Here is a 12,066-nt window from a genome sequence, read left to right as displayed (position 1 = left end):
ACCATAAGATAATCATTGAAACTCAGCCATTAGTAAAGAACATTTGAGCCAAAGCCGATATACATTACAACATAATCCGCAGGGCCTTATGAATCTAGTCCACTGCATCTGAGAAGTTTAAATATCAAAATTGTTACAGGAAGAACAGCAAAAAGATGAGCCACAACTCAACTTTATATTTTATCTCATTAAACAGATGCAAAAGAAGTATCTCAGGGTAGCAGGTGTACTGCTTTTGAGTTTTTTTTCAGCCATATCTCACTCCTTCACCAACTGCAACCTCTCCGATTTTGTATGCTGTATAAGCTCCATTTCCATCTCCAAGTATTCTGAGAGATGCCTCTGGACTGACAACCAGAACCATCCCGACACCCATATTGAATGTCCGCCTCATCTCAGCATCCTCTATTTGGCCAGCCTAAGAAAAATAAATAGGAGGATTAAACCAGCAAGTGTTTTCAAAGACAGATTATTAAAGAATAGCTGTGTGATCAAGGAAATAACTAGTTCATCTTGAGCGTTATCTTTCTAAAGCTGAAACTGATAATTGCCAAAATGAAGGAAATCTGTCATGTTTTATGGAAGAAGGTTCATCGGGCATTCATGAAGTTCAACTGAAGATGGTCTTCTTACCTCTTGGATCCATTTGAATACAGATGGGACTTCCCAGGAGTCCTTATAGATCACAGCTCCAAGGCCTTTGGGAAATACTCGAGGTATGTTGTCAGTAAAACCGCCACCTGTGATGTGCGCTATCCCCTTCACCCCTCCCTTGCTGATAAAATCAAGCACCTGCTTTGACAGAAAAAAGAAGAGACATTCTGCAATCAATTATCCAATGAACAAGACAACATAGAACATAATAATGTGAAAGCAGCGCATCGATGAATGACCTGCTTAACATAAATGACAGTTGGGGCCATCAAAGCTTCACCTAATGTAATAGCCTCACCAGGAAGTTGGTCCTTCAGAGAAAGGCCACTTCTGGACAGAACCCTGTAAAGACATGCCAGTATCTGTCAGCAAAGATCTTGATGTACATCAATGTTAGAGGGGCTTGAAATAAACCCACTGCAGAGTTCACCATTGATTTAATGAAATAAAGGGTACAATGACTAACCTTCTAACAAGAGAAAAACCATTGGAATGAACTCCACTAGATGGCAGACCGATGAGGACATCTCCAGGAACAATATTTTTCCCATCAATAACTGAATCCTTTTTTACCACACCAACCGCAAAACCACTGAGGTCATATTCACCGTCTGCATAGAAATCTGGCATCTCTGCTGTCTGAAAAATACAGTCCAGTGAGCTCAACCTAAGTTTATAACCTCCATAATAAATAGCTCACCAAATTTTAAATCAAAATAAAAGTGAAAAGAAAAAAGCCCATTTGGCTATATCGACTCTAATATTGACAATCTAACCACAAATCACATGTTAGATGGATATATTTCCGATTTTTTCATAAGAACAAAAACATGAAGCCTAAATGCAAAGTACAATACAATCCCAAACCTCCACAGATATCCAACCCCTTATAGTTGACTGTTCAAAAGAATGGCATACATTAGATATTCAGAATTTTGTATATCACAAATCACATGTTGGATATATTTCCGATTTTTTTATAAGAAAGAAAACATGAAGCCTAAATGCAAAGTACAATACAATCTCAAACCTCCACAGAAATCCAACCCCTTACAGTTGACTGTTCAAAAGAATGGCATGCATTAGATATTCAGAATTTTGTATATAAGTTTAATCGATTTAAACAACACTGATGATGGACACCCTGCTTGCTGGTAGGCATCACCTTCCAATTGCATTGCACCACTCACAGCTTTGTAACTATTTGATCTTAGTAAGAATTACAGTAACTAAAGAGCTAAAACTAGTATTTCCCTTTCACTTTAGATGTAATGCTGTATACAGATAGCAATGAGACAAGATAAAAGAAAAGCAATGAGGGCCAAAGTTTGGAATACCTCTCCCCCAAGAAGAACGCAGTCAGATTGTTGGCAACCAACAACAATTCCTTTTATAACCTGAATAGGCATGAAAAGAAAAAGAATAAATTAACCATGCTTCACCATATGTGGTTAGTTGTGATATGATGAATCCAAGAAAAGCTAAATTTATGCATAACTGTCTGCTACCTTCTCAGCAAGGTCAACATCAAGGTGGCTTGTGGCAAAGTAATCAAGAAAAAACAATGGTTTAGCCCCAGAGGTAACTATGTCATTCACACTCATCGCAACCTGGAATGGAATGCATTAGGAAACCAAAGCCAATTATTAATAGAAAACAAAAACACTCCAATTGAGAACAATAAATATATGAATATAGCAAATTTTCATTTGAAATTTTACCAGATCAATCCCAATAGTTTCATGGATTCCAGTTTCAAATGCAAGCTTGAGTTTAGTTCCCACACCATCAGTACCAGCAACAAGGTATGAGTCACCTGTTCATAAGATATGGTGAACATAAAAAACTTGCAGACAACCAGATTTAGATAACATACAAATTTCGCTTCCCAAAAAAAGGGAAAGTTATATAAGACAAGATAAGCATCAATCATCCACCATTAACAATAGTTTCTATGACATATACCTAGTGCAAAAAAGGGGTACCCTCATGCCAAAATCAATCAGGATAACTTACAGGATTGATTTGACACACTCTAAATTCAGAGGGAAAATAAAATAAAAGAGCTAGAAAGACATGGAAGAATTTGAATTCAATAATGTTTGTATACCATATCAGAGAATCTTCAATAGGCTACTTGAGATTTGGAAAGTTATAAGGGTGAACATGAGCCGACCTAACATGCATAGACAGCTACTCAATAAATTTCTTGACATCTAAAGCTGACATTATTTGTGGAATACTATACAGCTTAAAACTTGTCTTCTGTCTTACAGACTACATTAGTGCTAAAATGGTTTAAGACAACAATGACGAAATTTGTAAAGAAAGTACATGGGCCACTTAAGAACCCTAAGGACGGTGAAAACTGTAGTGTCCTTGAAACCTTTTATGAACATAAAAAATTCATACAAACATCTTGAATATTTTTGCTAATGGTCTACTGTAAACACACAAGAATATAAGGTAATATCCAAAAAGGACAAGGCATATCCAAACTTTCATGACATGACACACCTTGCTCAATATTTTTTTTTTATCAAAATATTTTTTCCTCCATAGATAACTTTTTTTTTCTTTTTCTTTCTTTTCCCCTTTTTTCAGTCCCTCTTGGGAATTTAGCTTAGAACCTCTCACATCCCCACCCCAATTTCTTAGCACCATAGCCAGGTCTTAAGGGCCTGGATAGCTCAACCATCAAAACTCCCATGCTAGCTTCGATTATCACCCTCACACTCCCAATGTGATGACTACATGCAAGAGATACTCAAGAAGCACCATTCAAGTTAACCATAAAAAACACAATGAGAACATAGTCATTGCTGCCTGTTGTTTTCGTGCAGCGGCAAGTCAAATTTAATTGGGAAATGTCATATTAGGTTCAAGGTATTTCTATTGTAAACTCCTAATTTTTTAAGTCTGTAAATGTGATGTCAAGTCATGGCACAAAAAAAATCCTAAGTACTTTTATTTAGTATAATAAGTAAGTACTGCATCCATAGGACAAAAAGAAAATAAAAAGTATTTCACCATATACTTCAAGGTGAAAGCCATTGCTGCCAAGAATTTTATAATTGCTATTCTCAACAATAGTGGTTAGAAAATGTATCAGAGTAGGGATGAAATTCAATTCTTTCAATATTCAAGAATTTTAGTCCATAGTGAAGAAAATAATGAAACTACAGAGTAACATACCAAGAGGGAAAAGACCTCCAAAGCCACCAATCCCTGGAGCCATCTTTGCAATTCTTTTAACTAGTTCTGAGCCAGCATCTATGTCAACACCAGCATCCTTATATGTAAGACTATCAGCCATGTCAGCACTTTCACCATAATTATTCTTTGACATCGAGAATATAAGGCTAGTGTTCCTTGTTCTTTTTGCTGCCACTTTTCCTGCAGCCATCCTTAGCAGTGAAAACCTCTTTGAAAAGCAATTTTTTGTGCCTTTGCATGGATACTGTTGGGTGACATAGGCCTTCTGGTCATAGGGCCTAACAGAAGATGCAAAACATTGGGATAGCTCTGTGTTTGCTCTCAAGCTCGAGGTCATGCTGACAAGGAAATAAAAAATACTGGGAGGACATAGAGAACACAGAAAAAGAAGTAAGCAAACAGCTATCACATATCATGAAATCAGATGATGAGTTATGAGACAATGTTTTCATTAGATTGGCACCTTATGGAAATGGGCCATGTTACAACTACCATGCAGAATGATAGTTTAATTTAACAAATATGCAGTCACAAAAACATTTGGTAAAAACATCCTGAAAAATGAGTGATATATCTGGTATACACATATCATGAAAGAGATTGAATTCCTAATTTCTTATGATATATGTCTGATTTGGATTAACAATACTTGTGAATTTGCATCTAAAATTCAAGGTAATGTATAACTAGACCGCATTCCCAAGGAAAACAACAAAATAGGTATTTAAGATGTTAATCACCTAGAAATATCAATCCTAAAAGTAAAAATCAATAACATGACTCAAATTCATAAAAATGGCCTAACATTCACACTCATCATTTACGTAATAGAATCCATGTAACATGCACAAATATCATTGGAAAATACCTGCAAACTAGAAAACAAATGCTCGAACTTTCTTAAGAGTCAATATATGAACCAAACCAGATTCACAAACATAAAACCCAACAGCCAAATGGATAGACAACTCATTCTAAGCCAATAGTCAACTCGGAAAAGAACCACACTGTCTAGACTACAGGTTTTGACAAACATGATAGACCAAAGCCCTATCAAAGTAAGTATTATGTAATAGGGTGTATTGAGTTGAGGAAAAAACACTGTACTTTGTTTGGAATTCTAGTTCAACAGTTTGAAAACCTCATTTTTAAAATGGAATTATTTGCACATAGGTTCAATTCAGTCAGAAACCATCATTGGTCTGTTACCACCAAACAGCATAACTAGAAGTCCGATTAATGGGATAGAAATTATGTGCAAAAAATGCAATTATACTGCCTAGAAAAATGGAAATTTGAAGCTTTCAAGAGGAAACCTTATCACACTAAGGACAACAGGTATTATTCAATTCCTATTTAGATCATAAAAAATTTCAGACCCATTCCCTCAACCAAGTCTTTCATAACACAGTATTAACACACAGCATATCCACAATGCAAAAAACTATATGGGCTCTGAATACAAAAGCTGTTATTCACGGCTTCATCTTTGAGTAATTACAAAAAAACATAAGATATTTGAGCCAAACATTGAAACCCAAAATGGTCCAAGAATGTCAATTTTCTTAAACATATTTCAAAAACTCATGCTCTCGAGATATGATAAACATATGACAAAAGCAAGGATCCAACATGTATGGAGAAGAAAACCGAGAAAGAGAGGAAGAACAAAAAATGGAAATTTGAAAAAGGCAATATCAATCCAAAAGCCCCACGGTGTTCTCCACACATTAATTTTTACTGCAGGAATTTGAATTCTACAGTGGGCATTTCACCATCACTGAAACTATCAAATGGGGTTGGCCCGGCACGGGAGTGGGAGGCCTCACTCTATAAATTTGTTATCTCTGCTCTTCTCACATGTCCACAACCATCTGTAAATCTCCTTGGTTAACACTAGGTCTTGTCTAGTTCTTCCTCGTCTTCCTTTTCTAAGCCAACATGGGCGTCCCAAGTGGCAGGACTTCCTCTGAGCCTCAATAACCCTCCACCAACACCCAACCTACTTCTCCAGGACTGGGCTTTCGCTCAGCTTTTTATGATTGTGAAGCACAGTAACCCTTTAAGATATTAGAACCCACTCTCCCAGCCACCAAACTAAAATCCCAGAAAACTCAAAACACAAGTTCTCATAAAAACTCAATGCAATAAGAAAGAGAAAACTTACTCTAGGTGCAGGGTCTGCAGAGCCTGGCCTCGACAAGGACGGAGTCGTCGGCGCCGGTGGAAAAGGAGTAGAGACCGAGGGTTAAAAAGAAGAAATGGTGGCTTTTTCCCTCTTTCTTTCCTTTTATTTTTTGTTTTTTCTTTTTTTCTCCCTCTCTTTCTTTTTACTTTTTAATTAATTAATAATAGTTTTTATATAAAAAAATATAAAAAATATTTAATTAAAAGAATGCCATAATACCCATATTTAGAAAAATGTTTTACATATATTAAAAATTACACCCATATTTAGAAAAATATTCTAAATAATAAATGTATTATTTTTTTCCCTTAAAACTTTTATTTAAAAAATACTCAATGTGAAATAAAAATTAAAAAATTGTTGAAAAGTATTTTTATTCAAAACAAAAGGGGTCATTGCTCCAAATTTATGTTTTCGATTTTAAAATTTAATTAAATGAAGGGGGTTTTGATTAATAGTTGTAATATGATATTTGCAACGACATATTTATACTATAAATTTTAATTTAATTTAGAATTACTTATTTGTTTTTATATATTTATTTTATACATTTTTTTTTATCCATTTGTACTTTAATCATACAATTGACAAAATGATGCATACCTTGATGCCATTGTTCCATTTTTTCTTATCTTAGTTACATTTGTTTTATTCTTTAGTGATATTTTTTATAAGTCAATCCTATATTAATTATATTATTTATTCCTCGATACTTTAATCACATTTTTATATATTTATTATATTTTTATATTTTAATTATATTCTTTATATTATTATATTTTTCATACCTTAATACCTTAGTCTTGTTTATTCATACTTTATTAATACTTTTTTGTACCATAGTCATATTTTTCGCATTTATATCACATTTTTCTTTTATTAATACCCTAATAACATTTTTCATATATTTATTATATTTTTATATTTTAATTATATTATTTATACTATTATATTTTTCATACCTTAATACCACTTAGTCATTTATTCATATTTTATTGATACTTTTTTGTACCATAGTCATATTTTTGCATTTATATCACATTTTTCTTTGATTAAAACCTTAATAACATTTTTCATATATTGGTTATATTTTTCATAAATTAGATTCTTCATATTTAGGTCAAACTTTTTGTACCTATTTGTACAATAATACCTAGATTACTTTTTTTGTATCATAATATTGTAACATTTTTTTACACTTATATTATTTGTACTTACTTAGGTCATATTTTTTGTACTATAGTACCGATATTGCATTATTTATCCCAATATCACATTATTAGCATCTTAACATTTGAATTATTATTTTTCATATCGTAACATGTAAATTACTTTTATTTTGCTTAGCATATGTTTTTTATATCTACACCACTTTTTTTATACATTCTTCGTACCGGGGTCATATTATTTTGACTTTAATGGCTAAGACATTTTTTTGGATATAAATATCGTATTATTTGTATCACTATCATATTATTCGTATCTTAATATCCGGTGATGTTTTTTTGACATTGATGTCACAATTATATTTTTATATCTTAATACATAAATCAAATTCTTCATACATCGATCACCTATTTTATACCTCGTACATAAATCACTTTTTGCCTAAATAGGTTACTTTTTTTCTTACTAATTCAACTCTTTGTACCTTATTTATATTTTTTCTACTTATGTTATATTTTTCATCAAGTTACTTGTACCCAAACCACATTTATACCTTAGCACCTTAGTCTAAGGGATGACAAAAAATCCTTCTAGGGTGAGGACGAGGTATTAATAGGGGTTGGGGAAAATTATAAAAACTCGAATACGAGACATGGTGGGACCCATTCTCCACCTTGTCCCCACCTGGAATATATTATTGTCATAATTAAAAATATTTTTATATTTATACAAATAAAAAATTGCATTAAATATATTAATTTGACAAAACTTTTTTCCTTATTTTAGTCTCATAGGTTTTTTCCTTTGCCAATATTTTTCTCTTTTAATTGAATGATAAATATTCAATCTCCAATTAATACTACATTTTTTTTTGTGTTGTACATCTTCAATATTAAAGGTTTTTTCATATTATTAACCATATTTAAAATATTATTTTTGTCGACTTTGAGAAATATGTTATTTCTAAATTGCAGGAAAATTTTATAATAGAAGACAGGCCCACAAAGAATAGGAGGGAGCCGTCCAGAAGATGCGGCCCAATTGTTCGATCCCGTGGCCCAAATTGTTCGCACCGGATCCGACCCATTTTGCATTAAATGAAGAGAAGCGTAGGAGAGGAGAAGTGGAGAGAAACCAATAATGGACAAAGTCAGAGGCATGGGAAACTAATTTAAATAGCAGGGTATGGGGAGACGAACCAGGCACGTGCCGCCACGTCTCCCCTCACCTTCCTCACTGCTGACATCACGTGCTTTGTAATCCCAACATCCTCTCTCTTTCCTCTTTTACTATTCCCCAATCATGCCCCTCCACTTTACACTCTTTTCCCTTTCTAACCTTATTCTTCTCCGCTATTTTCCCCGTCTGTTCACAAAACCCAATCAACATTCCGCATTTGTCATTTTGTTGGCGTGAGTCGTAGGACTTTCCTATCCACAATTATTTTTTTGGGTACCATATTCAATGTATTATGATATTTTAAGAAATTATTATTATTATTATTTTATTTCTTTACTTATTGTATTCTTTTTTTCTCTATTGCCATCGATAAATGATAATTATAACAAAAATTAATTAATTAAACCTTTTTTTTTCACTAATAACCTATAGGCTATAGCTACGCGAAATCTACTTAGAATTTGCTTCCAAGGGTAGCACGGTAATTTCACTACATTAAAGGTGACACCTACAAGGTTAAATGGGTAATGTCATCACCAAAGCCTAAAAATAGACGAGTTATTGACGTTATGAAACAAGGCGACTCTGGATGATTTAAAAGGAGGGAAAAACATGACAGCATGACAAAACTGCCTGAGCTTATATTCACTCACTCTCATCGTTCGCAGAGCTCACTCTCTGCGTAAAATAATTGCGTGTCCAACAAGCCAAGTCAGAACTCAACCTTCATTCTCTCTCAGAATGGTGCTTCAAAACCCTAACAATGGTGAACCTGACCTCCATGATGGCGAACCAGTTGATACGAACGAAACGTATCGTTTCAGTGAAGACATCGACAGCACCTGCTCGACTCCGTATGTCAGTGCGCCGTCGAGCCCCGGGCGAGGGCCGACAGGCTACTTCTACAGTGCGCCGGCGAGTCCAATGCATTTCGTGCTGTCGTCGAAGGCGGTGGCGGCGTGCGACTCGGGGTTCGTGGTCAGTTCGTCTGAGTCCGGATCGTTCGAGTTCGAATTCTCTTCGAGGTTTTCGTCGGACGGGAAGGGGCCATCGGGATCGATGAGTTCGGCGGATGAGTTGTTCTTGAATGGCCAGATCAGGCCGATGAAGCTGTCGTCTCACTTACAGAGGCCGCAGATCTTGGCGCCGTTAATGGATCTTGAAGGTGAAGAGGAGGACGAGGAGAGCAAGGATGGTGAAGAGTTTGAGAAACGCGAGAAGTCGGTGGTGAGAGGGAGAGATCTGAGATTACGCAACAGATCTATGCACAGAAAAGCCAGATCTATGTCGCCTTTGAGAAACGCAGCGTTCGAGTGGCACGAAGAGCCTGTTCGCGGAGAGCAGGAGGAGGTTAACGAGCGCGCATTAGACTCCGAGGAGCTGGAGTGTGAAAAGACTGATACTCCGTCCACGGAAACGACACCGTCTGGCTCCGCTTCGTCCTCGAGATCATCATCGTCCGGTAGGAATTCGAAGAAATGGGTATTTCTGAAGGACCTTTTATACAGAAGCAAAAGCGAAGGGAGAGGGAATAGCAAAGAGAAGTTCTGGTCGTCGATCTCCTTCTCGCCCTCAAAAGAAAAAAAACTCTCTTCAACTTCTCTTCCATTCTCTTCTTCAACAGACGAGAAACCTCAAACGGCGTCGTCTGCAGCGGCGGAGGCTCAAAAAGAGAAAGAGAAAGGGAAGCAGAAGCAAAAGGGAAGCAAACAAGCTTCCACCAAAAAATCAGGTTCGGGAAAGCCAACCAACGGCGTTGCTGCAAAACGGCGTGTACCTCCGTCGCCTCACGAGCTGCATTACACTACTAATAGAGCTCAAGCGGAGGAAATGAAGAAAAGAACGTTTTTGCCGTACAGGCAGGGACTACTGGGGTGCTTGGGGTTCAGTTCCAAAGGATACGGTGCACTCAACGGACTCACCAGAACATTGAACCCAGTGTCTTCCAGGTAGAGTGATTAGAGAAGAAGAGAGCTCATTTATGTATAGCTTTTGCATTCCCCATTAATTTATATCTTCTTCTATGTAATTTTTAGCAGATCTTAATATTTCTGTACAGCAGATGAGCTATGTATGAACCACCATTGCTGGTTTTGCTTCATCAACTGATGAAATTATTGGCCTCTATGCATATGATCTGCATTTGACTCGTAAATTTTTCCTACGTTAAATGCATATTCCGTTTATTCAAATGTGAAGCGCTTATTTCAGTTTCCATTCTTTCTCAGCCGCTGTGTGGCTGTGAATCTGTGATGTGGAGTTGGAAGTGAAGTCCAACTCATGAGAGTAACTGTTCTCATTTTGTTAAAATTATTATTATTTTATTTCTCTTGGCTGATGTGCAAAGCGTGTTATTCTTCAGTAGAAAATTATGGCTAGTACATCCTACTTTTGCAATTGGGGTTTAGGTTCTCTGGTCCTGAACAGCGTTGGACATCATGTCTCAATATTGAGCAAACAGGACATAATGTCTGATGAGTTGTGCGGCCACTGGGCTAATAATCTACCAAGCTTTTCACACATTTCACGGCCTAAGGACACGATTTTTTCATTTGTAATAGTCCATTGTAATTACTGTCCCAATGATCTATCTCCAATAATTAGCCTTTTGGTCTTCCTTGTTTCCGTAATTGGTGTTGATGGTGTTTGATTATTGATAAGATATCATTTAGTTACATGATTTGCTCATTCATTTTCCCAGATTGGGGCCTCAAATAATAACACCCACAATTATTTTAACCTTTTCAGCATATTTATGTGACTCTCCGTGTACTCAACTGGACCCCCTACATTGGGAAGAGAGTTGAAGTTTGGGTTTCTTATTATGGGACCCAAGTAACCCATTTATGTGATAATAATATCATATCCTTAGCCCCACAAATTTGTTTCTTGCTTGAGAACTGCTGAATCCACATGACTGTTTTGTTAGGTGAGCTGTGGTCTCCCAGTATTTAATTTCCTTTGTCCCGTTGGATTTGAGAGCCAATGATCTGACCCACATGGGTGCCTGAATTCCTTGTTTGGTGTAGATCTGACCACTCATCCAAGATTTTGTGTGACCTTTTTATTCGGTTTCTCAGCCCTAACTAGTGCGTTACCTCGCATTTGATTGAGGGGCTTGGATCCTGGGGACCTCTTTTGTGGATTATCATCATATTCATCACTATCACAGTTCGGGACCATAAGAAGATCTCGTGCTGTTGCAACTTATTTTTTACTTTTTAAGATATTAAATTTGTATTATTTGACCCCTCATACTGTAGGAGGTTGGAGAACTTGGGGACCAAGGCTGGGGCTTTAACCTTTTGCTTTATATCTCCGTGTAGGAGGGAGAGTGTCATGGCAAGGCATCATCAGAGTGGACATGGGGCAGAAAGGTTGTATGGATAAGGGAAAGTGTGTAGCATTGGTGGATAAGTGTGCCCTATGGAACTGGGAGATTGTAAGATTGCTGGGAGACTTTATTTAGCATTAAGATCCTCTATCATTAAAGCTGTTTTCTAGCATTTGTAGTGTGTTTAGGGGCATCTCAGAGGAATCCTGCTGGAATCTGACATGGGTCCCCTTCTCTTTTGGGCTTTTGTATCAACTTGATTTGTAGCCCAAGAGAGGGGAATGGAGAGAGAGTGGGTGGAGGTTGGGGATTCTTCATCATTGTTCAT

The 12,066-nt window shown here is 36.3% G+C and overlaps 2 protein-coding genes across 3 annotated transcripts; one reads left to right on the top strand and one right to left on the bottom strand.

The window, feature by feature from the left end:
* Nucleotides 1-29: 29 nt before the first annotated feature.
* LOC117918906 (phosphoribosylformylglycinamidine cyclo-ligase, chloroplastic-like) lies at nucleotides 30-6,133 on the bottom strand. Of its 2 annotated transcripts, none has more exons than XM_034835879.1 (9): nucleotides 6,038-6,133; nucleotides 3,850-4,229; nucleotides 2,376-2,470; nucleotides 2,163-2,264; nucleotides 1,992-2,051; nucleotides 1,121-1,293; nucleotides 894-996; nucleotides 634-792; nucleotides 30-418 (listed from the first exon to the last, which is right to left on the bottom strand). In XM_034835879.1, the coding sequence occupies exons 2-9, from the start codon at nucleotides 4,205-4,207 to the stop codon at nucleotides 248-250; spliced, it is 1,221 nt and encodes a 406-aa protein (XP_034691770.1). In that variant the 5' UTR covers nucleotides 4,208-4,229; nucleotides 6,038-6,133; the 3' UTR covers nucleotides 30-247. The 2 variants fall into 2 exon arrangements, with proteins under 2 accessions (XP_034691770.1, XP_034691771.1); XM_034835880.1 differs by lacking the exon at nucleotides 6,038-6,133 and adding an exon at nucleotides 5,700-5,902.
* A 2,882-nt stretch (nucleotides 6,134-9,015) lies between these two features.
* Nucleotides 9,016-10,614, top strand: LOC117917312. The gene has a single exon (XM_034833541.1). It carries the CDS (start codon nucleotides 9,146-9,148, stop codon nucleotides 10,355-10,357), a length of 1,212 nt encoding a protein of 403 aa, XP_034689432.1. The 5' UTR covers nucleotides 9,016-9,145; the 3' UTR covers nucleotides 10,358-10,614.
* The last annotated feature ends 1,452 nt before the right edge of the window (nucleotides 10,615-12,066 follow it).

Source organism: Vitis riparia, chromosome 7, assembly GCF_004353265.1.
Source record: "Vitis riparia cultivar Riparia Gloire de Montpellier isolate 1030 chromosome 7, EGFV_Vit.rip_1.0, whole genome shotgun sequence".
Taxonomy (NCBI): domain Eukaryota; kingdom Viridiplantae; phylum Streptophyta; class Magnoliopsida; order Vitales; family Vitaceae; genus Vitis; species Vitis riparia.
The sequence above is the reverse complement of the archived record's forward strand: the minus strand, read 5'-3'. Positions and strand labels throughout refer to the sequence as shown.

What these genes read in the sequence shown, in the direction of transcription:
- LOC117918906 (XM_034835879.1), bottom strand. Translation starts at nt 4,207, where the DNA reads ATGACCTCGAGCTTGAGAGCAAACACAGAGCTATCCCAATGTTTTGCA. An exon ending in CTGTCATTTATGTTAAGCAG is followed by an intron (nt 793 to 893) that starts GTCATTCATCGA and finishes CTGTCAAAGCAG; the next exon opens with GTGCTTGATTTTATCAGCAA. An exon ending in TATTCAAATGGATCCAAGAG is followed by an intron (nt 419 to 633) that starts GTAAGAAGACCA and finishes TATTTTTCTTAG; the next exon opens with GCTGGCCAAATAGAGGATGC.
- LOC117917312 (XM_034833541.1), top strand. Translation starts at nt 9,146, where the DNA reads ATGGTGCTTCAAAACCCTAACAATGGTGAACCTGACCTCCATGATGGC.